Genomic DNA, 26899 nt, shown 5'->3' with positions numbered 1-26899 from the left:
CTTATCTGCAGCAGATGGGTCCTGGACCTCCTCCTCCTCTCCTTCAAAAGGCTGATGTTTTCAGCACACACAGCTTATCTGCACCGGCCTCCAGTCATTTGTTAGGAAACATGCCTGGAAAAAAAATCCAAGGGTATGCCAGCAGCTCGGCTTGAAGGAAGACATGTCACGATGAAGGACGAGGAGGCCATGTGTCAGTGCTGTGCTGCACTTCTTCAACACTTCATTAGCAACACTGAGCTCAGCATTTGAGCCAGGAGCGTTTAGATAAATCATAAAATATGCACTTGACGAGCATCTCTGTTGCTAAAGCTCATTTCAGTTCAGTGGTTCTCAACCCTTTTGACTCCAAAGCCCCTCATTGTCCACAACAATATCCAAAAGGCCCCATGATTTCTCCAGTTGATCCTGATTTACTGGATAATGATTGTTTTATATATATTTTTATGCACTATTTCTACATGATAAGCTATTAGAGTTTGGCACAACTAGAAAAAATGTAGGCTATATTTAATATAAAAATGCCTGTGGAGCTATAAGGTTATATGGTCGCACTATGGGGACTAGTTCTCACTATTTGACTTTTGCCTTAATAAATTCTTAATTTGCTGCTTATTAATAGTTAGTAAGGTAGATGTTAAGTTTATGTATGGGGTTGATTAAGGGATCTAGAATATGCTCATGCAGAACGAGGCATCATTATGCACTAATAAACAGCCAATATGTTAGTAATATGCAATATGCATGTTAATAGTCAACTAGTTAGAATTAGTCCTTAAATTTATTACATGACTTTTCCAAGTCTAGCTTTAATAAAGTTTAATACAGCTTTTATTTTCCCCTGTACATTAGAATGTGTCCTGGTTAATTTTACGTATATATTAATTTATTTAGAGCAAAGAATAATGACCATCATACATTTTTACCATGATTTACAGAAGACACCCACTAAAATGTTGTTTTGTGCAACAATAGTTTATATACCAAAAAATCTAGTCAGGCATATTTAGAACCAGAATCATTAGAGGACATTAAAAGACTCAAAAACTAATTAATTGTCATTTTAAATCTTTACCACTTTTTTCTTTGCCATGATCCTTCAAACCAGTTTTACCCATTTGTCAGCAAGTTTTTAATCATTTAAATTTATTAAAATTTAGTATGTTTGCATTTTCTTTATATATTTTATATTACAAACATATATTACATGCAATATATATAGGTCAGAATATATGTTTCATTTTTACATAAATATATCTGTTATACTGAATGGAACATTAGCCTATTTTACCAATATTTTGGCATTTGTCACAGAAGTTATTTGAAACATAAAAGTAGACAATTTACTTGCATTTAATATGCGTTTTGTGTATATAAAATTACTTTTATAAACTGAATTTGATGTGAACACCAAAATGGGATGTCTCGTCTTTGACTCATATTTGTTATATGTTATACGACCCATATATGAGTTATACAGCTTTATTAATTTTATGTGACTTTTCCAGGTCTAGAAATCACATTTTTGTATTAGTTATATAAAAGCGTATCTGTTAGGAGTTACATGGTTTTATTCATTTACATGACGTTTCCAGGTCTAGATATCACACTTTCTGTATTTGTTAAGTTTTATTTTCCGTGATCTATGGCTCTCTGACTGCGAACCACTGACCTAACAGTTAAGTTGACAAACAATCCCACAGACTAATATTAAAGGAGGGATCTGAACCATATCTAGAGATCAGGATATCATAGGCATTTTGAGGGTGAGCTCTTTTGACTTCATCATGTTAGTACCACCTTGCAACCAGCTAGCATTGTGCATTAATATTCAATCTGTATAATAACCCTCAGGCTGTGTGTTATGGTAGGTGAGGTTGTTCTCTGGTTCATGCCAGTATGTAATTCTTCTCTCCCTGCAGCCATAACCTGACTTGCCCTTCATCTTGGCTTGTCTGCTCAAGTACATACTGCTCACTTCAATTGAAAAATTGCAGGCAAGATTAACGTGATTTATTTGCCTTAATAGAGTACAGAGTGTTTTTCATGAGCTGTACCTTTTGTGGAAACCCACTGCTGACATGATTTAATGCTTTTTATGTTATTATTATTATTTTGCAGGACAGTATAAATTGCTAGTTTTATTTTTAAAAAGCTCAAATTTACTATAAACAGAGCTGAGCCACTCTGAATTAATATACCTCCCTTTATCAAACATATGCACTCTTTTTTTTTTACATTCTTTGAAGGCACTGAATGAACCTGACAAACTTGGAAATGCTTCAGGAGATTCCTTCACTAAGGTGATAAACCTCATAAAAATCACGCTCTGTTTCTCTTTCCACACACTGTTTTGTTTCATTTCTGTCCAAATGTTTTAGCATTCTTTGGACACTTCTGCATTCTGTATGAAGCCAGTTAAGCCCAAGGTCACCAATAGCAGCTCCGGGGAGATGGGGTGAGGGGTGGGGAGCGAGAGCTAACGGGGTGGGCCGGCCAAAGTCACGGTGACCATGACTGGACTCCACAATCTAGCTGAGAGAAAAAGAGAAAAGAGTGCTGGCTCTGAATCCTCCTCTGATCTCAGAAGAATACTGTCCCTGCTGATTGCATAAATGGATTCTAGAAACAGAGATCAGTCTTACCAGTGAATTAAGTCCCACAGCTTTCCTTAAACTCCCACGAACAGTACGATGAGCTTCTCTTTCAAATCCCTTTGTATTGGAGGGATTTATTGCAGTTTATTACATCCTTTATCCTTTTTATTAGCTACTAAAAGAAACTCTGATTACTGTTAGAAAATGTGTACCTGTGTTTTACATAGATATTGGCAGGGGTGCGCATAGGTTTTTCAGTCTGGTTCTCATGAGAGCACCTGGAGATTTGATTTGCTGCAATCAGTGTGACCCATGAAATATAACTACAAAAAAATAAAGTAATAATAGTATTATTCCACTTTATTTAGATTTTTTATTTTTTTATTTTATAAATAAAATAATAAAGTGTGGTAATAGTATTATATTTAAAAAATGAGTATTGCATAAAAAATATTTTAATTAATTATTTTAATTTAATTTTCAAACCTAAAATCAGAAAGCTTTTATTTTGGCAGGTAGCCAGCTGGTTTTAGTGCTGCAGAGTGATATTTTGCGTTTCACTCTCAAACCGGCAGCATGTAGCCTATATTTATGCTTTCAATTCAAACGGAAGTCTTATACGGTATTACAGTTAATCAATCGAAAACGGTGATTGGTCATTAACAGCCGTCAACCCTGTTGCTATGCAAATAAGCAGTCTGAACTTATTTACCCAGCACATTTTTTTATTTTGGTTGCGCACCTGCACACCATTTATGTGCACCCCTGGTGCTTTTTAAGACTTTTATAATTACTAATTTGGCACACTGGATGTGTTCGGTTCAAGATGGCAGTTCAAGACGAAACCATTAATCTAATCACAAAACAGGCAAACGTTCACTTCAAGAATGAACACAGTGATATTAATGAGTTTGAAGTTCGGTGTTTTAATAAATAAATAAATAAAACAAAGCAAATAGAAAGAGAAAGTATCTATATTCATGGCCATTTGGCGTATTTCATTCTATAACCTACATGTTGCACAGATCTGTGTACTATGCAACTGTTTTTAATAGCGTTAAGACTGTTTCTTACAGATAGTAGTATATTTCTCTTACCAAATGTGGTGTCCTTTCAGCAATAACATGCCTGTGCTCTCTATGGGCTTTTATGATTTTTGTCAGTTTAAGTGCCGACATTGTAGTTGCCCGATATTGATATGGTAATGAACAAAAACATGCCCCCCAAAATAAATGATTTCAAAATGTGTTTTGGAAATAACGTACGCCTATTGCTAGCCCTAAACTCATCATTTTCACTCCATGGCCACTGAACAATCTAGGTAAACTGTCTAAATGTAACGCTCATAGGAGTTTTAAAGTGAAAATTAGTCATTCAGAGACAATTAAATTTTATTTTGAATACAAAAAATGTACAAATGTCTGGACCTCGGTGACCTGATTATTATAGCTCTCTGTGTGAAGCATACAGACTTTATTCAAGCCACAGAGAGACAAACATTTTGCTGAAAAATGCACAATACATTCTTACAACACTGTAGCTACCACATACATAACAACGCCTTGAAAAACACCCAGAAAACTAACATCAGGGTGACGAGTTCTTTAAAGTGTGGTTTGGTGAGGGCTACCTTTATTGATGGATTTGTGATTTTTATGCATTTATACTATTTTTATCTCTAAGCTTACAGTAAATACAAATCCACTGGACTCTTGGAGCAGCTGTGTTTTGGCTGGACCTCATCTGACCTCAGGAAGCATCCAGACTCGTGGCCCTGCCGCTCATGATAAGAGAAAGGGCAAATATTTACCCGTGAGGAACATATGCTACGGTCTTGATGGCCGCTTCTCCTCAGATAAACTCTCTGTATGCCACATTAGAAAACCTCTTTAGACCTGCTACTGCCAAATAGTTGGGCTTTATTGGATATTTGAGTTATAATGGCGTGCGGCGCAAGCATTTGATTTCTGTAGCTACTCTTTCACATGTCTAAAGTCTTTCACATGTCTAAAGTCTTTCACATGTCTAAAGTCTTTCACATGTCTAAAGAGCAGTTCACCCAAAAATGATCTGTCATTTACTCCCCCTCGTGTTGTTCCAAGATATTTTGAGAAATTTCTCAGTGTTTCTTTGTCCTTGCATTTTCAGTCAGTTATAACCAATTCTGTTTTGTTACGTTCTTCAACATTTTTCTAAATATCTTATTTTATGTTCCATATAAAGTCATACAGGTTTGGAATGACATGAGGCAGATTTGATGAAAATTCCACACCCATAAGACTTTGGTTAATCTTTGAAACACAAATTAAGATATTTTTAATGAAAGGTGAGAGATTTCCCATCACTGAAAATCCATTTACTCAAAACTTTGACTCTGTAATAAAGATATTATAAACATAATCCATAGGAATCGAGCAGTTTTATCCATGTTTTTGATGAAATAGGATTAATAGATTTACTTTTGGCTTTTATTCATATGTAAACATTGATCTACACTCATATCAAGTATGGTCAACGGCTGCTTGTACATGGTTGCTTGATGCCAGTGTTCAGTAAATGAAATAAAAAAGGCATTAAAGTAAAAGGAAGTTTTTAAACATTTCTTACGAGATCACGTATTGTTGTATTACAGCTAACAATAATTTAGTGTTTTGTCTGAAACCCTGGTGTAGCATGTCTTTATGATCATTATTACAGCAACTCGAAAACCATCACACATGAGGTCTGATTTGAGAGCGCTCTGGCTGTTCCCAGCACAGTTGATTTGAGTCTGTCTCATCACTGACTATAGATTGAACCTGCCTTTGTTACATCGCAACAACAAAAAAGAAGCAAGAGGATTTAAATTGTCAACCCTATCACCGTGGGCAACTCACTCGGCTTTATCACTGCTGTTACCCACCACACACACACACAGCAGTCCTGATGCGGCAGAGGCTGCCTGGGGTCAGGAAGAGGAGCATGATGGATACAGTTGAGCGCTCTGCAAGGAAGTGGGGAGGGGGCGAGTACAGGGGTCTTTCCTCAGAACATTAAAGACCCTCATTGTTCATTTGTCACTCACTCATTCAAGGTGGCTTTGTCACTCTGAAGAGGGGAAAGTGCTGTTTCTTTGCTCCGACTTACAGACGCTTTTATTTAAATTGATTACAGGCTGATATGCTCAGTCGTACTATCATTTGGTCTTTTTTGGTGGGAATCCACTATACAGTGAGTAACTAGTCATGTAAGGGCCCACAACGCTCAGTGCTGACGTCATTATTAGTTGTTTTTACTCATTGGAAATTAGAGACGCTGTTCAAATTAGATACGTTCCTACAATGTATCAGAACTATATCAATATATTTCAAAATATATATTTAATTGTTCGTGCTAATTTTCAATAATTTTAATCAGTTTACTTCAGCTGACAACTAATGGTTACTTAAAGTTAATCTTTAAAATTAAAACACTGATTATTTAATAACAATTTAATCTTAATGAAAAAAATCTCAAAACGAATATCCATTGTTAATACTGTACATTATGAAAAAAATCATTTTGTGAAGCCTTAAGTCATGGATTTAAAACTTGTCAAACTAATTTTAGTTTTTATGATTTTAGACAAAGTAGTTTATAATTTACGTAATAGCCAGTTTTTGGCCGTATTATGAAAATAATTATCATCTTATACATTTCAGAATTTTCATTTTGGTGCATCTCTAACAGAAAATAAACATATTTCAGTAGTACCGACATTGCATGAGTTCAGCATTAACATGTGGTACCAACACTTTGGCTTTGAGGAAAAGGTGTAAAACATTGGTTGACCTTTTCCAATTAACCAGATGTGCAAGATCAGTCAAGGATTAACTCAAACAGTTTTCCCACTTTTCCATTGTTGAAATCTGTCCTAAAACTGATGAAATAGACTTTTATTGCCTTTTTTGAAACTATCACAAACATTAAATGACAATACAAGACTTCAGTCGCATCTGGTTGAATAACATGGTGAACTGTGGTGTCCTGACCAGCACTGCCATTCCTCGCCTCAATAATGATGGATGAAGCGTCAAAGCAGGAGGAATTGTGTCAGGAAGCACATCTGACCTCTCTTTGGCCCTTGTCACCTGATAACGCTTGTCTGTTTTGATAATATGTGCTTCATGTGACACAGGGCTATTAAACAAGACCACTTTTTGCACTGTAACAAAAATGTCTGCCTATAAAGGCTATTTAATCCTGAGAACAAGAACAGGACAAACAAACCATTAGGAACCAGGAGTGAATGTGTGAGCTACCGAAGTAAGGAGCATTTGTACTGAAACATAAACACTTCAATTAGTCTATTTCCAAATGTCACCGGTCATCAGTGCATAACAGCAACCGATTAAAAATCATACAGGAAAAAAGAAATGCTTTTAACCCATTAGTTGAACTATTATTGTCCCTAGTGAATAACAGCTGTGGTCTGTGTTGTAAAATGCAGGGTTGGGTTCATCGGCAGGTCTCCGGTTTATTGGCCAGAGCAGCCTTGCTGTTCTTTACCCAGATTGAGCTCTTTGTTTGTTGTCATGGTATCAGGACACTTGATTTTCACATGGACACCATAGATTTTGGAATAAAGTCTCACTGTTTTATTGTTGAGATTCCACTCCCTCTAAAGGAAAACCAGTTGGTGCACATGAGTCCCAATATCAGTGCCATCATTGGATGTTTGAGGCACCGACACTTTGGCTTTGAGGTGTACAATTGTAGTTGACCTTTTCCAGTTAGCCAGATGTGCACGAAAGATTCACACGCAAGAGTTTATACTTGCTCAGATCAGTTTGAAGCCGCTTCAGATATTTTGACTTCAATGCTTCTCTATTTCTCTGGTGAAACTCCAGTTATGGTTGATCATTTAATCTTATGCCAATAACTGATACGTGGCTGATGTTAAAATTCAAAAGAAAAATGTGTCAAATTAAGTTAAAATAAAACACTAAAAACAAAAAAAACATCATTGTTAAATGCTACAAGTTCATTTAGGCATGACAACATTATAATGTACAGTATGAAAATAGATTACATTAGTGTTATTAAATTATTAGTGTTTTTAAAGATGAACTTTAAGTGAACGTTACATGATGATAAAGGTAAACTAAATATAAGAGAAATGAGTATGCGCTATTAATGATCAATACTGGCCAAAAAAAAATAAAAATCTAATATTGGCTAACGACTGATATATTGTGAATCCCTACTTTTCCCAAGTTTTCTTGCTTGTATTCTTGAATTGCACTAATAGGAGGTTTTCCAAAGGGTCTTTGGTAATTACTGACGTAAAACATTTGTCTGAGTGCAGGATTTAGTTGAAGGTTAAATTAAAGCCATTCACTCCGCCTGAATGTACGGCAAGGTCAACACTCTAATCAGGGCTTCGGTCACACAAAGGCCGGTTTTTGACTCTATAAAACAATAAATGAGCACAGCTCTCCCATGATCCCACCCCACTGCAGTCTGCTGACCGTATCTCGGGGTTGCCCTCTTGCCCCTCTCATTTTCCAGTCACTTTTATAACTGGACAGTAAACTTCCAGTGGCTTAATGATGATGACTTCTTCATCTGCCCAAATACTCCTTTTGTTGATCCTCCTAGGCCTCCACCCCCTTAAACCAAGGCTAACCTTGGCTCACCACTACCCCCGTCCACTGCTGGACTAATCCCCTCCCCAGGCTGTCACCTCCACCCCCCCTCAAGCCAATCCCTAGCTGACCAGTCAGGGTTTTCTCTCTCTCTGCCGATTTCAGCTTTGGCTTTCAGCTTGTTGTGTTGCCTCCCCCCCAAGCCTCCCTTCCCCCCTTGGTTCGTGTGGCCAAGTGGAGGAGGTTATCTCCACGACCCTGGCTCATATTGGCCTCACTGGAAAAGCCCCGATTTGCACTTCAGGACCCCAGCAGGAAGTCTGCGAGAGTCCTTTAATAGGTAAATGAGTGCAGGGCTTAGGGAACAACAACCTGCCAGCCTTGTGTGTCAAGCGGCGTGAGGTGTGACACAGCGTCACGTGTGACAAGCGGCGTGAGACCCCACGCCTCACGCCCGCAAAAGCCCTTATGTGGTCAGGGAGGCCGAACGTGCCGGGGCAGCATTGGCTTTCACGTGACTCCGACATTGTCAGGCTGTTGTAATTGATCTGTGTTAGGGTAGATTTGTTTTTTCTGACACTGAGTAGATAGCTCCTGAAGACCTCGATGAGCTGTGGCAGTTGCCACCTCGATCTTTCCCTCCTACCCAGCTGATGCTCATTTGTCACTGCGTTAAAATCACGTTCCGCTCTCACCTCATCTATGTGATTCTTAGTTGTTTTTTTACAAGCATGCGATGACAAGGATTTCATCACACTTCAAAAAACCCACACTCGAAAAGACAATCAAGCAGTTCTTATAAAGAAGCCAAAGCCACTCTTTTCAAAGCTTAGAGCACTCAATAATTGTGCACTGGCTTCAGTTTGCCCAAATTTAGATTGAGTCGTTCCATGTAGACTAAATATATTTGGCATTGGATTTGGATTAAGTGTTTTTCAACAAGAAGCCAAGAACAAGTGTCAAACTTTTAAAACTTGCATTCTGAATTGAACTGAACCCAAAATATGCTTTTGTTGTTTCAAATTTAGATTAAGTTGCACCATATGGATTAAATTTGTGGCATTAGGTCTGGAATGTATGTTTCTCCAGAAAGAAGCTGAGAATTAGAGTCATGCTTCTCTAAGCTTGCATTTTACATTTATTATTTCTGCTTTGGTTTTCCTAAGAAGTTGTTGGTACAGATTTAGATTAAATTGCCTATATTTGGATTAAGTTTGTCCCATTGCATTTGAATTGAGCACTTTCTCAGAACAAAAGTCAGGAACACTTCAAAGATGTACATTCTGAACTTAGAACTACTCTGGTTTGCCCCAAACTGTGATTTTGTTGACCCAAATTTGGATGAAGTAGCCCCACTTGTATTATTTTTATTCCTATTGGATTTGGATTGCGTGTTTTTCCAGAAAGAAGCCGAGAATTAGAGTCACACTTCTCAAAGCTTGCATTTTACATTCATTGTTTCTGGATTGGTTTTCCTACCTGTTTGTTAGCCCATATTCAGAATAAGATGCCTATATGTGGATTAAGTTTGTCCAATTGGATTTAGATTTTTAGGGTTCTCAAAAAAAAAAAAAAAAAAAGCTAAGAATAAGAGTCACACTTTCAAAATGTACATTCTGAATTCAAAACTTCTGCTATGTTTTCTCCAAACTTTTTTATTGGCCCAAATTTAGATTAAGTAGCCCCACTTGGATTATGTTTTCCCTATTGGATCTGGATTGTGCATTTCTCCAGAATGAAGCGAGAATTAGAGTCACACTTCCCACAGCTTGCATTCTGCATTCATTATTCCGCTTTGGTTTTCCTAAGCGTTAGTTGGTCCAAATTCAGATTAAGTATTTGGATTAAGTTTGTGCCATTGGATTTGGATTGAGGGGTTCTCAGAATAAAAGTCAGGAACACTTAAGAAGTGTACATTCTGACCCCAAAACTACTCCCCAAGTTTTGCCCCAAGCTGTAATTTTGTTGGCCCAAATTTGGATTAAGTAGTCCCACTTGTATTATTTTTATTCCTGTTGGATCTGGATTGCATTTCTCTGTAAAGAAGCCAAGAATAAGTTACATTTCTAAAAACTTGAATTCTGTACTCAATAACTCTCCTGTGGTTGACCTCAAACTGGGCTTTTGTTGGTCCAAAGATTGGCCAAGTTGTATTGGTCTCACTGGATCGAAACAATGATGCTGTCTGTCTGGAATGAGGCAGTTTTGCTGTACCTCGAGAGAATGGAGCACACAAAAGGAAGTAGAGAACAAGACAAAGCAGAACTCCAAAAGATGTTGAAAGAGTCACCACATGACTCATCTATTCTCAGGTGGCAGTGGAAAAGATACTTCCCATTGTCAGTGCCCAGGGCTGGAGACTCAAAGCAGCGCTGAAGGATGGGCGAGAGGAGGGACAGCTCACTCACTGACTCTTTTGTTTTACCCACAAGCTCAATTGAGCAAAGGAAACCTCTGCTTTGCTCTCTTTCTCCTTTTCCAGTGACCCATTAAGGTCTGATAGTGTTAAAGCCTGAGACTTGAATCGTCACTTCGGTTACCCAGAAAATTGAACTTGTGCTGCATCTTCATATACATTTTTTTTTTGTTTACAATCTTGACAAAGTGTCTTGGCAAAGAGTACAGCAAATGTACATTTCTGATCAAATATCCAGCATTTGTCGATCAGAAGTCCTTACACATTCAGGAACATTGTGTGGTCCAAATGGTTTCTGAAGAAGAAACCTTGCAATTAAAATAAACAATGTTTAGACAAAGCCCCCAGATTAGCTGGAATGACAGCATTAATGACTCTGGGAGGCTAATAAAGCCCTCTGAGGGCGGGAGGTCATTGTATAAAGCTGACTCCCATAGTGCTTTAGCCCCTATCTACTAATTCTTATTAGGGTGAGAAGAAGTATATGGCTCGATTTAGACCAACTGTTTTTTTCCCACAAAAAGAGTTGTCAAAGCAGAATAAATTAATGATTTGTTGTACAACCTGATCAAAATGATTTCCTTACTCTTCAATCCACAAAATGCCGTTAATGCCATTTTTACAGGGTTATTCCATTTTTTGGTTAATCTCACCAAGTGCTTGCCTCTAATGCATCATTTTGTTGACATGGCTGTTTTGTTGTTTGCTTGACAAATTCTTTGTGTCTTTAACTTTGACAAATGCATTTCACTGTTGCGGTTCTCAGCACACTCTTTGAACCCTTGCGTCAAGTCACCTTTTTGTTCCATGGACAAGGTTGTTATCAATTATTAACAAATCCTACTACTCGCTGCAGACAAAACAGGATCTCGGGTGTGTTGATTAAATCTACTGTGTATATTTGGATCCATAATGAGTTGTAATGAATGGTAACAGTTAACAAATGGACCAGCACTGGTTTATTTAAATACTGTAAGGTCCTGAAACGAAAGGGTCATCCGAATCACAATATTTTGTCATTATCTTGTGAGATAAGAAGAGAGATGGAGTCATTGTTAGAGAGACCCTGGAGCACCAGGGGAACCCGATCCTCCCGTATTTGCGTTCAAATCTCTTTCACTTCCTCTGAGCCACTTCTCCGTGACATGCCGTAGGAAATTATCAATCCGGTAAAGTGCAAAACATCAATCCCCTATCAAGTTATTTAGACCAGATGAGTCCCTGCCACTCGGCTATTTACAATGGGCCTAAATTCTCAGTTAATCGTCAACCTCCGGCGAGGGGAGGGATGTGAGTTCAGGCAAGGCCGATGGACAAAATGCGGACTGACCCCACATTCTTTAGCAAGTGTCCCTTGTTTGCCATTGGTGTGCCCTATCAGTAAAATGGCCCCAATAAAACGGGGAGCGGCAGAAGGGGAGGAAAACGATCCTTCGCCTTGCGTCGTACCCCCATCTGCAAGCGTGGCACTTAGCAGTCTCCGGTGTCACGTTAAGAGAGGGGCATCTGCGCATCGTGCGTGGCGAATGCAGCACGCGTGTGGCGCACGAAGGCGCATCGCCTCTATTGTGCCGTGCTCGGCGATATGGCCCTCTCCACAACAGCATCTGTCACCTTAGGGGGTCAGCAAGGGCTAAGATGAATGAGTCCTGAGAGAATGCTCCTCTCACCCCACAGAGCAAATGGCCAAGAAGAGGGAGGGGGCAAGAGGAACGGGGGGAGGGCCTGCTGTTTGTGTATGTGAGTGTTGGAGGGTTTGTGTATCCAGAGCCACTGAGTACAGGACAGAGCAGTTGGCTCCACTGGAGTTCCTGAAATCAGGCTTTTCCGCCCCCCGACTCTGGACTATCATGACCAGGGAGCTGCTGGCTCTCAACAGGGACAAGGAATACTGTCACAGCCTTGACGCTGCTTTTGGATATCCGAAGGACATTTGCTATATGGAAATAGCCTGTTTAGTGATCTGCTTTAAGGTCTTCAGAGGGATTTGAGGCACACTCCACACCCTGGCTGCTTATGAAAGGTACAGAAGCGTCATGTTAGTTTCTTTAACACTTACCTGCTAAATTGGTGTGAATGGCCATGGCTCTTAGCGCCCCATTTATTTAAAGATTTTTGCATTGGCTAATCTTTGTCCCATCCCCGTGCATGAAGTTTTGCTCTTTAAACTCTCTTTAATTTAGTTAATGTCTCTGAATGTAAAAAAAAAAAAAAAAAGACAAAGTGTGAATTGGTGTTGAGTGCTGAGTCAAAATTTAAGTGGTGTAGTGTTACTCTTTATGTAAATATAGGCAGGGATTTTTGAAATCATGCAGTTATGTGTTGATTTTTTAGTCTAAATGTCTGTACCTTATAAATAGGATCTTTTTTATAAATTTCATTTTATTTTTATAAAAAAAAATTTGTGAAACTAAAGTAGAATTTGTTCATTGAAAGTGCACTGAAAGCAAGTTCCATTGTCATCAGTTTAATGTAATTATGCAGATAAGGAAGGAAACAAAAGAGGGAGTGGATTGAGAGAAAGACCTTTAGTGGTAATGTGCATTGTGTGACTGTAACCACATTTACAGCTACATGTGGCACATTTCATCTAAACCTTTTACTTGGCCTTTTTATTGAGAAATATAAAAGCACTCTTTCAGCAATTTCAGGTGCTGAGGCCAAAGAACTTTCAAAAGAATAAGAAACCAAAGGGTTTGCACTCTGAAAATGTCCATAAAATTGCAAAGGCATAAACATATTTATCATGTTGTTCATTTTTGATACCAACAAGACAAATCGCTTGACCATCTAAGAACATCCATGCTAAATGTTTTTGTCCTTGTTGTTGGTAATAAAATAAATGAAAATATTCAAATCTATTTCACAAAGTTATGTCAAGAAACTAAGCCATCAAACTGCATGTGGCACCAAAATAGTGACTGAAATATCCATGTTGCGTCTATTGGACAACGTACGTGTAAAATTGTTGATCTGAGACTAAACAAACCGGCAAAAGCAAACAAATTTTTGTAGCTGTGCCTAATTATGTCTGTGGGTTGGTTTGTTTTGGCTACTTAAAGTGTTGTGTTTCCCTTCTTGGCTATTTCAGGATCTCCTAGATTATATTTGTAGAGTTTTTAGTTTCTTTAGTTGGGATTGGACATCCTTGAACACACCATTTGAGTCACACCAAGGCCTCGGTTGTCGGTAAACTCGTTTTGATCAGGAAAAGAGACCTATGTTCATTGCTTTCAGTGTTATATTGAATCTTCAGTGATTAATTTTTGTTTTTAGAAGTCAACTACTTTCATTCTCTTCAATTTCTTGTTATAAAAAGGAGTTGGTGCATTTTTAGATGTGTTGTATGCAAGATAATCAGTCAGAATTAGAAAACAAATTGAAAGCTTGTATGGAAGTAGTAAGAGGTGACTGGAGCTGAAATAGCTCCTGGTCTAAAGGCAAGGCTTTCTGCAGGCATGTCCACATTAGCATTTAACACCCCTTATGTGTCATTAGCAGTCAAACTGGACCCTGAGAGCCCTGAAGGCAGGACAGAACTATGCTCAGGTGCTGCTACCTCACTTTTCCTCTGTTTACCACAGTATCAAGATGAGTGATTTGCTGAAACTTGACCCAACAGGCCTCCAAGTGCTGTTTGCAAAACAGGGTGTGCTACTTGTTTTTTGAGTTATTCAATGGTGGCATCAATTGACATGACCCATGTGTCACACCAGCAATTTTCCAGTTTGTCAAACTGCAGAGACAGAGAAAAAATTCAGATCCAATGTGGAGTCTCAAAGATTTAGCTTTTTCAATGTATCTGATGAAGACACTTGCCTCTTTGGACTGCAGTTGGTCTCAATTATATCCGGTTTTCTGGGTAATCATTCACAAATCTCACAATGTTCAAAGAAATGCTGACATATAATGCTATATTTGTTGTTGCTGCAATATTTATTGTGAAACTAATCATAGCATCACCTGGTAGAGATCAATATATTTGCTTAAATCTAAACAAATCCATTTTATCACCTAGACTTTAAAAAGTACTAATAAAAATGACCAGTAAGGTCGTTCATTTTCTGATTTTCAAATGTAGGTCGTATAATCTTTGCGAATTTGGGATACTTTTGATTGAAGTGTTTCTCGACTGATTGATGGCTTTACTGCATTTCACTCTTGTTTTAACCAGACCAAAAGCACAAAACCTGTCGCATCAGTCTTTGTGTAATCCTGGAAGTAAGAGACATGGAGTTCCTTTCCCCTGTGCGTTCCACAAACATTCCCTTGAGGTCACGGTGCCATATAACTCATCCCTCAGCGTTATCAGTTAACAGCTACATATGTTGAAGATCACTGCAATCTGTTCAGCTTTACAAACAACTGTCTGATCTGAGATAACGCATGGATTAATACTCACCACATACAAATCTTACTGATTTATTCCACAATAAACTCCATTCAGTGCTTTTAAATCAAAACAAGTCCATTGCCAATCTCTAATTCTGCAATCATTGGATTTAATTGCACAGTTCAAGTGACTCAGAGAGCGATTAACATGATACAAGTTATTCCCAGTGTATTGCTCCAACAAGTTATGTACCATATGATATTGCACATGGTATTTATACTGTCAATGAAGTTCTGATGAAGTTTGCCTTTTGTTTGTAGGTACAGGAATACTGCAGTTTAACCTTGATATACCATGGAGAAGAGGTGATCCTGTCCTTCTGCAGCTAAAGAAATATTATCAAAGGTATAGTGGTACAATGGCATATATTTAGCAAATGTAATGTTTTGTGTACTGTTGCAGCCATATTATTGCATAGAAGTAGTTAATTGTCAAATATGAGATCTGTTTTTGAGGGTTTTTTTCAATGAACTTAATGTGGCAGACGCATTTATCGTCTTGATTGTCATCTAGTTTAGTAGAAACCAATAGCTTTTGTAGTTTCACAAGGCAAACAAAAACGTAAAAAGAGGAAAGGAAATGCAATCAGAATCGCAAATTAAGCATCGATGCAGAGCAGATGGCCTAACAGATGAGATGGGTGTACTTGACATGTAGCTCAGCGATATAAGTTTTCTTCATATCAGCATTTATTACACGACTCTCTGGAGTACCTCATTTTTATTGGTCAGTTGTGCCTTTCTGCAGTCTATTATTTCTGTGAATTAGCTTTGTTGTTAAAGCTAAATTCACCCCTTAAATGTGATGTAAGGCCCCTCCGATTAATGTCAGGGTTTTGATCATCCCATCAGGGTTTATTTTGTAATAATGACTGTACATTATCTCTTACTTTTCTATAGTTATATTTTTTATAGTCAAGTATTGCTGAACAAAAACAGCTCAAGGAGTCTACATAAAAGTCGTAAAAATGGTTGTTTCTTTCATCCTACTGTTTTAAATCAGGCATTGTAACTTTCTTTGTACAGTATAGCTGTTTGTGCTAGTAATATAGCAGAAACGGTTTCAAGCGCAAAGTCTAAAAATAGGCTCTTTCAGGGTGGAATTACAATCTCATTCAAGAAGTCCATCAGAACATTACATTAATGTTTCCTTCCGAATAGATGAAAAGATCTACTTTGTGAGTTCAAAACTGAACTAATCATGATGTGTGTGTGTGGTATTTATGCAGGGCATAATTAAACAAAATGAATGTGTGAAAATTGTTTCAGATCATGGGGAATTCATACGCGGGACAGCTGAAATCTGCCCGCTTTGAGGAAGCTCTTCACAACTCCATAGAGGCCTCATTAAGATCGAGCGGCGGCGACCCACAGCCTGTATTCACACAGCTGTATCTCGAGCCCGATCAGTATCCTAGCAACCTGGAAGGTAATCATTTGCCTTCAGAGGAATTGATTTTGATTAAATTGAATTTTAAGGAAAAGCATATGGTAGTGATTTTCTAAAAACTGGTCAAAAAAACTCTATTGCATCCATCAAAACGCTTCATATATGGCTCATTTAGGGTACATTTCATGTCCATTGATGATAATTGACTTTTCTAACCGTTTTCTTCAGATAAAATCATATTTTATCCAGCATAAAGAGAATACATACTATAATCTCACACATATATTTTGTTCACCCCGCTTTTCAGTTTGCTTGAAACTGCCTCTATGTACCTTAAATTAGTTTTTGCAATCCGCTTTTTGAATTGAGTTCAAAATAATGAATAAAACAATTTAAGTCAAGATTATCTATGTAAAATGTATTTCTGCAATAGAAATACCATTATGAAAATAGGTTAGACATTATTTTGATAGTCAACTTTAGACATTCTACTAACTATAAGTAACTTTGTAACTACATGTCAACTAATTCTCATTAATTTGCAACTACATGTCTACTAACTCTCAGAGTAGACTATTAGGGTAGGTTTAGGGTTAGTAGAATAAGCTGACATATACTTGCAAAGTTTCTCACAGTCAGTATGTTGTATGTTGTGGACCCATCAAAATAAACTGTTAGAAGATATTAAGCAGACAGTCTACTAATACTCTAATGACTGCTAGTTGACATGTAGTTGCAAAGTTGCTTACTGTTAAGCCCCTTTCACACAGAGATTCCGGAAAATACACGGGTAATGTGTTCCGGCAATTGTTCCCGGGTCGTTAGATTTGCTGCATTCACACTGCCAGTGATTTTCCGGAATCTGTGCGCGCGTTCACACACAACCCGTAAATGTTCCGGAATGACACGTGACGTCATCATGTAACGTATATAATGCGCCGCGCACCATTTCACTAAACTGGCGAACGAAAAACAAGAAAAAAAACCTAAATTGGCGAACGATTTCAGCTTCAGCGCGGATAGTTAGGGGCTTCGATCACTGCTTCATTCCAGTTTACACATTTTTCGTTGTGTGAATGTTGATCTGCCTTCAAAACACCTGGTGAAAGAGTCACATGATAACGCGCGTCATCAGCCTTTACGGCATTTATCCGGCTTTTGTTCACACAGCGCTCGTTCCGGGACTGAACCCGGCAATGTTACTAGGTCTCCAACCCGGGATTGGTCCCGGAATCAATCCCGGGTCGTGGTTGCGTTCACACAGAAGGCACTCTGGCAATTTTCCGGCAATGTTCCGGGACCAACGTGCAGTGTGAAAGGGGCTAAAGTGTTACCGAAAAATAGATTTTTTAAATTCAATTTTCTTTCAAATAAAAAAATATTTCATTTTACTCATGTCCACAAAAATGGTCAACTATGTTACAAACCAAACACCCCTGAAAACTAAAAAATGTTTTATCACAAAACCATGTGATCAGCGTCATGTGATGTCATTTACTTCTGCAGCTGACATTTTGAACACATTATAGTACATTTTTTGTGTATTTGATCTCAAATGACCTATTGCCAAAGAGTATATTAATTGCCCATCAACATTGTTGGGTACATTGTTATGGTTTGCAATATTTTTATGATTTGAATTTTAATAAATATTGCAATTTGATGTTAACTTTATCAGTAAAATTACATTTGATTTGCCAGATCAGGCCTGCCATTGAAATTATGATTCAAAATGATGAAACTTTCAACTATGTTACCTGTAAATCCATACAGTTTGTCTGTAACAGTTTACAAACTCACCAGCAGGAAAAAATATTTTTTTTCTTTGTAATATCAAAATGGTGTTCAATAATAAAGCTTGGCAACTAGCAGATAAAATATATCATCTGAAAGCAATAGTTGTTTATTTCTGGAAGCATATTGTTTTTACATTTTTTTTTCTTGATGTGAAGTGTACCCTAACTTATAGATTGACTCATATGTAAGTGTGCCTACAGTATATGTATGTATAGCAATAGTAAACCTGTTTCTGGTTCTGCCCTTCAGATATTAAGCCCAAAATGGACCTGAGCATGAGGTCCGACCTGTCCAGCCATGTGCTTGTGAATTGCCAGTCGTCCAATTCCATTGATGATATGGATGACGAGGACGATTCAGACACCAGCAGCCCACCGCTGCCGTACCTTCAGGGCCCCCCTCCTGACGGCTGCTGCACTGTTGACGGTAGGGAAATTAATAGACGATTTACAGCATATATTCCAGCTTCTGAAGTCATATGAAAGCATGGTGTTACGAAAAGAGCATATTTTTAACGTGCCAAGTCAGTGTGGAAGTGAAAACTATTGAAAAATAGTGTAAACAGTGACTCATCGTGCGTTTAGCTACATCAGCATGGCCGCTTTTCATTGTATCGCTGACTCGAGTCATCTGTGCCCAGGGTTCTGTCAAGCGGGAAAGGATCTGCGCCTGGTTTCCATGGCAACAGAGTCTATCGAGGTTCCCGTGGGGTTTGAGCTGGTTGGTGCCAAATCGCCAAGCATCCCGGACCACATCCTCGTCTGTGCGGTGGACAAGCGCTTCCTGCCAGATGAGAATGGGAAAAATGCACTTTTAGGTTGGTGTTCCAATACAATTCCAGGACTTATATAATCTCTATTATTATATAATTACTAATTATTAGGGATGCACCAATACCACTTTTTCCAGGATGAGGACGATACCGATACTTTTATTTTTGGTACTTGCCGATACCGAGTACCGATATCTGTATTTTCATTGCATATGGAATTTAAAAAAAATGATGGGTACAGAAACCAGAAGAATACTGTATGTGTCACATGTGTCTTATTCCCTAGGTGTTTCCATGTCCATATATGGTTTTTCCTGTTCCCATTAGGTTCTTCGATTATGATTCCTCCCAGCTGTGCTTGATTTCTACCCTTCCTGTTTCTGTTCTCTTTGATTAGTTTCCCAGTATTCTTAAGCCTTTCCTCGTGTCTGATGTCCGGTATTGTTTGTCTAACCCGAGTTCCATCCGAGCTCCCCGATATTTTACAGTATGTTGTATATTCACTTTTTCTGTGAATCGCTATTTAAAGTAACAAAATCTGCAATTCAGAAGCAATACTGAATATATTTTATTGCCTGATTAGGATACATTAGGGATGCACTTTTATGTATCGGGCCCGATAATGCGCTCCTGTATTCATACTTCTACTCATAAAAATGCAAACTAAGCCAACTAACGTTATACATATTCTTTTGGTTTCTGTACCCAATATTTAAAAAAATTACAAATGCAAATATAGCTGCAAGCAGCGATGACGGCCCCAAGCCGTCAGTGCAACCGCCACCCCTGTGGCATCAGGAAAACGGTGCACAGCGAGCACACACATTACAGTAACTCTCTGGCAGTTTGGATTTGAGTGATTCAGCAATGAAAGGGTTAATCCAAACCATCAAGACTGTGAAACATACACACACACACAACAATACATAAAACTTTCAAAAACACTTTCAATAAGTTAGTTTAGTTTTTAACATTATATAAGTTATCATGAAAAGTATTTTTACAGCATTTACTTAGTTAATTATGTTTAAAACTGACTTGGTAGTTCATGTTAGTTAATACATTTACTAATGTTAACAAATGAGACATTATTATAGTTACCTTTTAATAATTTATAAGTATTTTTTAATGATTTAATAATAATTTCTCTCTCTCTTTCTCTCTCTCTCCCCCTCCCCCTCCACACTCACTGAACTCACACAGTCAGTCACCCACCCAGTCACCCACCGCTTACATAGAAGCAGAGTGACAGCAGATCTCTGATAAGTTTTAAAATTTTCTTCTCACCATAGTGTATTGTAAATTCATGAAATTAATCACATGTCCTCAGACTGTCTTGTTCTGTGTATGTAATTTTTTATGAAGTGTTTGGACGCTGCTCTTAAAAGATAAAAAAAAACTGTAACTTTAATAAATTGCTATTAAAACACCGTTCAAGATATCCTAAATCCGTCTGCAATTTAGCATCTTCAGTATCTTGGCATCATGAGAAAAAATGTTTGGTGTGATTTACGTGTTTCTGCTTGGAGGAGTATGAATTTGTTTACAGCCCGTTTTTTAAAAAAAAACCCACATTAAAATAAATATAGCAGACTTCCTGTTAGTCGTAGCTAATGAAAGTTAGTGTAATGTAAATTTCTAATGTAAATTAGAAAGTTGTCCGGATTAATAAGACCAATTTATGTACCGAGTTTGGTGTCTGTAGCTAAAACTAACCCCCCCATTTTTGACAAAAGGTGGCGCTATAGAGTGCCTTTTCCACGCCCGTTTATGAGCTTTTTCCAGTGTCTAACTATCATTAAAATGGATATGTGTGTTGAGTTTCATGACATTCTAAACATCTTATCTGCCTCAAAATCACCAGAAAAGAATTTTCACCTTTGACATGGCCCCTGTAGAGCCCCTTTGCCACGCCCGGGTCCCAGCCTCTGTGGCGTCCTAATGGCCACGGATTCCAACGTGCGTGCCAATTTTCAAGAGTTTTTGAGCACGTTAAGGCCCCCAAAAGTGCCCGGATAGTCGAAATAAAAAATATAAATAATAATCCTTAGAAGAACAAGAGGCCCCTGCGCCTTAGTGGCTTGGGCCCTAATTATAAAACAGGTATCGGTACTTGGTAGGGGCAAGTACCAAAAATAAAAAACAGGTATCGGTACTTGGTATCGGCAAGCACCAAAAATAAAAGTATCGGTATCAACATAGTTCTGGAAAAAGTGGTATCGGTGCACCCCTGGTGTAAATCTTGGTCAGAAGCCTTTTTCATGGGGTCTTTCTGAAGAGTCTTTCACAGCACGTAGTGATGCATGTTTGTGTGTTTGTGAAGGGTTTTCGGGGAACTGCGTGGGCTGTGGTGAGAAAGGGTTTCGCTACTTCACCGAGTTCTCCAACCACATCAACTTGAAGTTATCCACTCAGCCGAAGAAGCAGAAACACTTAAAGTACTACCTGGTGAAGAACTCTCAGGGTGCTCTGTGCAAGGGAACCCTCATCTGCTGGAAAGGTACCACACTTGCATGCAAAATGTCGCATGGCATAGACGGTGGACTGTCTTAAAATTTTGATGCTGTTCATCATTTAAATTAACTACTTAGCAAATGGATTAAGATGTTGTATTTCATGATATTTAGAAAATGTAACTACCCTTGTGTATTTAAACTAAACACACAACTAAATACTTGTGTATTTAACTAAATAAATAAAATGCATTTTTGTTTTATTTTGCTTCATTTTGTATTGTAAGTTTATTTATTCAAATTGTATTTATTAAAAGTTCAAATTTGTTTAAATGATAATTCAATACAATTTTTAAATTAATAAATTGATAATTAATGATTTATTCCATAAAATATATATATATATATATTTATTATTTACACAGAATAAATTATTTACACAGTATACATAAAATTATTTAAACATAATTTACTAATTATTTAATTATTTATCATTGTTTTATTTAACAAACAAAATGTTAAGTAATTTGTTAAATATTTTCGCTGTATTTCTAAACATTAAATAAGGCAAAATATTAAACTTAACAAATTAAATGACTCTTGGATTGCAATTAAAATGTATTTGCAATTGTATAGTATTTTTAAAATAATAAATTTATAATTAATGATTTCGTCCATGAAAGATAAGTTGTTTACACAGAATATAGTATACATAAAATTATTTATTTCCAAATTTAATTATCATTGTTTTATTTAACAAAAAAATTAAGTATTTTGTTAAGTATTTTTGCTACATTTCTAAACATTAAATAAGGTAAAATATTAAATCAAATGTCTGTTTAATCGCAATTAAATTATTTTTAAATTAATATATTGATAATTGATGATTTCTTCCATAAAGGTTAAGATTAATTATTCACGGAGAATATATTGTACATAGAATTATTTGAAGATAATTTCCAAATTTAATTATCATATATATTTTTTTTACAAAAACACATTTCTTTTTTATATTTTGATATATTTCTAAACAGTAAATAAGTAAAAAATTAAATAAATTTAAATGTATGTTTAATAAAATATACTTACATTTGTATTCTATTTTTAAATTTACAAATTGATAACTGATACAAATTATTGAAAAAGAGTACTGTTTAAATTGGAAAATAGGTCTTGAAATGATCATACTCTTATTTCAGACCTGTACCAATGAGGGAAAAAATGCAGTGGTCCCGATATATTCTGCATCCTTCCCTTCCATGTATTATACATACCGTTGTTACTTAATCTGCTTGATTTGAAACAGACAGATAGTTCACTTGACATTAGCTGTGCATTTTATTTTTTCATTTTCAGATTGTAAGACAAGGCCCTTCTCAAGTAGTGCTTCTTCATCCAAGCCTAGTTCCTCATCCTCACTAAGCAGCAAAGAAAATGGAGACAAAAATGGCCACAGTCCATCTCCCTTCCTCCTCTCAGGTGAGTGCATGGATTGTTTAATATCACAAGCCTTGTCACACAATATTCTATTTTTCACCGTCCAGAGTTGTTTCTCATGTGAAAGCACATCATTTTAAACGTCACAAGTGAAGCTCTGGAGCACATAAGAGAACACATGCTGCATCTGTCCAGTGGAGGATGTCCATCTTCTGCTGGTCTCTGCATGCGCAGAGGTCATGTTCTGTCCTGGGGGAGGGTCCACATGGGGGTAGGGAGGGAAACCTGCGGTTAAAGAGGGGTGGGGGGGGGGGGGGGGTAACTCAGCATTTGGTGACATCTGGCTGGAGGCCACACAGTGTTTACCCAACAGTGTTTGGTGAAAGAAAGCAAGTCATTGTCTCATTCTTCCTCACAACACCATTCAGAGAGCCGGGCAGCTGGCAGCAGAGATCGTCCATTCTTTTACAATGCATAGTATAGGTTAAGGAGACGGGCTCATGATTGCAAGACAAATGTAACACATTTTGCGTTTTTCAACTAGTTTAAATGCCATATCTTCTTCATTTCCCATGAAAAGTACAAAAGTAAAACTGCATTGATAAGAAGTTATTGTTTGATCCACAGACTCGCCTCCCGCCCGCATGCAATCTGGCTCATCCTCAGGGATTTTTGGACCCCCAGAGCTGGGCTTCCTCAAACCACTGAACACACCGACCCACGGGACCAAGACTTTACCGATCGGTACCGGATATTTGTCTCATTTTGAATTTCAAGTAGCATTGATTGCTCATAATACCAAGCTAAAAAACCATATATCATTTTGTATTAAAGTACAACTTGCTTTCACGTTGAATCGTTCAGTGCAAGCAGTTGTTAAAATGATTTTGAACAATTCAGTGTGCTTGCTAATTAGTAGAGCTTGCTAAAGAAAGCATCACTATATTATATATAATATTCAATATATACTATTTCTCATTTAGAAATTTAAACAAACCACACTGTACATTCAGCCTTAACATTAAGCAGCCAACTAGTTATTATATTTATAGACCATTTTTAATTATCTTTGTTATATGTAATAAAAAAAAATGTTTTTGTTAAATATTTTACTATTTTGTTTTAACATTAAAATAGGTTCAAATGTTAAAGTTAAAAGTTTATCAAATTAATTTAAATGTCTATTTAATTGACAGTTTGGATGTTTTTGCATTATTTAATTAATAAATTGATAATGTTTCTTCCATAAAAGTTAATAAATTGTTTAAATAGAATATAAAATGCATAGAATTATTTGAATATAATTTCCAAATTGAATAATCATTGTTTCATTAAACAAAACACATTTCTGTTAAATATTTTGCTACATTTCTAAACAATAAATCAGATAGAATATTAAAATTAAAATGTATTTGCATTTGTAAAGTTAAGATAAATTATTTACATATAATATACACCTTTGAATATAATTTACCAATTTAATTACCATTGTTTTTTTTCTTACAAAAAAAAACAAAAACATTTTTGTTAAATATTTTTGCTACATTTTTAAATATTAAGCAAGGTGAAATATTAAAATTAAAATGTATTTGCATTTGTATTGTATTTTTAAAATAATAAATTGTTAACAACCAATTATGGTCAACTTTGTGTTTCAAATGTTGTTCGCTGCTTCATTGTTTGTTTTTCTCCACAGAAGGATAGAATGAATCCCATCTCTGAAGGTCATTTGTATTGGCTGCTTACACAACCCCTTTTGCAAACACACACACATTAACTCGCTCCAAATCATCAATATAAGACCAGAAATTCTCTATTAAGGGTTTTAATGTCAGCCCACGCTTCAAGTTCCCTACAATTGATGTTTAATATGTATTTGCTCTATTTATGTGTGTCAGGAATATTAGATGTAAAAGTGGCCCAGCAGTTCATTATCAATATGCCATCAGTTAAAGGAAATCAATAAACTGTGCTCCACAGGACCCATTCTCCTTCAGAAATGAGCGAAAATGCTTTCCTCCCTATTGAATTTGTGTCTGGGGTGTTTGCATAGTTTGTCACCAGAAGAGTGGACGCTAGCCATTAATGTGTCAAACATGACACCCTTCTGGGCACTTCTTGAATAAAATGTAGTCTGAAAAGTACAATGTATAGGCTAAATATATTTGAAAAAATCAGCATATCAGAATGATTTCTTAAGGATTGTGTGACACTGAAGACTGGAGTAATGATGCTGAATATTCAGCGCTGCATCACAGGAATGCATTACATTAATATATTCAAATAAAAAACAGTTGTCTTAAATTGTAAAAGAAATATATATTTCACAGTATTACCGTTTTTACTGTATTTTTGTGATTAAATAAATACAGCCTTGATGAGTATAGGAGCCCCCGTGTGTATAAGTGGTTCTCTACACTGTTTTATTGACTTCCAAACTTATTTTTTGTTGTTCAGTTCCCACTGCCCTGCGAGTAAACAGTCTAACTAATGGTCTGAGTATGGACGGACGGTCCAGTCTACTGAGCCCGCCTCATACAAACCCACTGGCCACACCCACTCATGGCTATAGGGCCACAGAACCAGGAGACAGTCCAGGTAAGCATTAAACCAGCCAGTCACAATGCTGCCTGATAGAAATGCACGATTAATCGTTAAAATATCGTCATCTCGATTAAAAAACCCATGCAATCTAATTTCTAAATGACAACGATTCGCCGTGTCTATCAAACCTTTGACAAAGTCTTAAAACATTCAAATCTGTGTTCGCTCTGCCGCTGACACAGAGAGAGAGCAGTTGGCATGTTTAGGTTTAGGTTTTCAACTACAGTGTAGAATCTTACAATCATTCATATTATCATAGAAATACTGGGATGAAAGTTTAGAGTTTGGATATAAACATTGATGTCTATGGCTGCGATCAAAAGAGCAAATCCCCTTTTGAAAGTAACTTGCGCTTCAAATAACGTTTGTGTTGATTGCATTGTTTCGCCACTAGGTGGCGACAAGTGACCGTTAAAAAATGCAGGCCTATTTGTCATGGAATCATTCATTCAAGAGATTCGTTCCAGAACGCTGATTCATACGGTGGCCCAGAGAGCTCAGTGCGCTGCAAATAGAAAAAACACCAGCAAATTAATAAAACAACTTCGTCAATTTGACAGCAGGTGCTGCAAATGCTCACAACACAAATAATTAAAGAAACGCACTGCAAATACTCACAACACAACCAAACAAAGAAACGTGCAGCAAATAAAAATCTTTAATTGTTTGTGTTGTGAGCATTTGCAGCACCTGCTGTCAAATTGAGGAAGATGTTCTCTTGATTTGCTGGTGCTTTTTCTATTTGCATGTGTTTTCTGAAGTTGCAGCGCGCTGAGCTCTCTCGGCCACCGTAGATTCATCCAGTAATGAAAAAAGTGAAGTATTTATGAATGAGACGTTGAATCATTCATTCCAACCAATTTTTCATAATTTTTATATTAAAAATTGGTGTAGCCTATTAAATATGTTATATTTTAAATATAATTTATCCAGAATCGTGCAGCTCTACTGCCTGATGCATATCATTAGTGGTCAAACTCATCAGATGTTTTTAGAAGGCATCATGAAATACATTGTGCATCTTGATGATAACAAGCATGCGCTCTTTCTTGCAGCATCCTCTGCTATGTCATCCGGTCCGCCTAAAAAACGTCACCGTAGCTGGCACCCCACGTCTCTCGTCCCCGTCCCCGTCCCGGCCACGGCCGTCCCTGTGCCAGCCATCCGCCCGCTGACGTGCAGCTCCGGTGGGTCTGACTTCATCATCCTCAGCCTGATGTTTGTAAATGCTGCTGTCGGTCAGTTCATCCAGGCTGTTTATGCATGGCCCTGAGCAGAAAACACCCATGAATTTCATTACCTTGCTTTTGTTTTTAACAAGTACCTAGGAACATGACATTTTCCATCCACAAGGATGATTTATTCATTGTTTTCATAGTAACAGGGGTGAAGGGTCACGCTAAAGTAGGTCCTGTTTAGCAGCAGATTGGAGGGT

At 37.2% G+C, this 26899-nt stretch overlaps 1 protein-coding gene across 3 annotated transcripts in view; it reads left to right on the top strand.

The window, feature by feature from the left end:
* LOC306846410 (GREB1-like protein) overlaps nucleotides 1-26899 on the top strand; it is a 58535-nt gene that overhangs the window by 9180 nt on the left and 22456 nt on the right. For 2 of the 3 annotated variants that reach the window (XM_079379782.1, XM_079379780.1), the window contains exons 1-10: nucleotides 12386-12642; nucleotides 15273-15357; nucleotides 16281-16440; nucleotides 18448-18624; nucleotides 18839-19015; nucleotides 21294-21470; nucleotides 22780-22902; nucleotides 23488-23604; nucleotides 25318-25458; nucleotides 26520-26651. In XM_079379782.1, coding sequence (XP_079235908.1) covers nucleotides 16284-16440; nucleotides 18448-18624; nucleotides 18839-19015; nucleotides 21294-21470; nucleotides 22780-22902; nucleotides 23488-23604; nucleotides 25318-25458; nucleotides 26520-26651 — 1201 coding nt within the window. In that variant the 5' untranslated portion in view covers nucleotides 12386-12642; nucleotides 15273-15357; nucleotides 16281-16283. Of the gene's footprint in view, nucleotides 1-12385; nucleotides 12643-15272; nucleotides 15358-16280; nucleotides 16441-18447; nucleotides 18625-18838; nucleotides 19016-21293; nucleotides 21471-22779; nucleotides 22903-23487; nucleotides 23605-25317; nucleotides 25459-26519; nucleotides 26652-26899 lie in introns of those variants that run through there. The other variant, XM_079379781.1, reaches the window with a different exon arrangement.

Source organism: Barbus barbus (assembly GCF_936440315.1).
Source record: "Barbus barbus genome assembly, chromosome: 26".
Classification (NCBI taxonomy): domain Eukaryota; kingdom Metazoa; phylum Chordata; class Actinopteri; order Cypriniformes; family Cyprinidae; genus Barbus; species Barbus barbus.
This window is presented reverse-complemented; position numbering and strand designations above follow the sequence as displayed.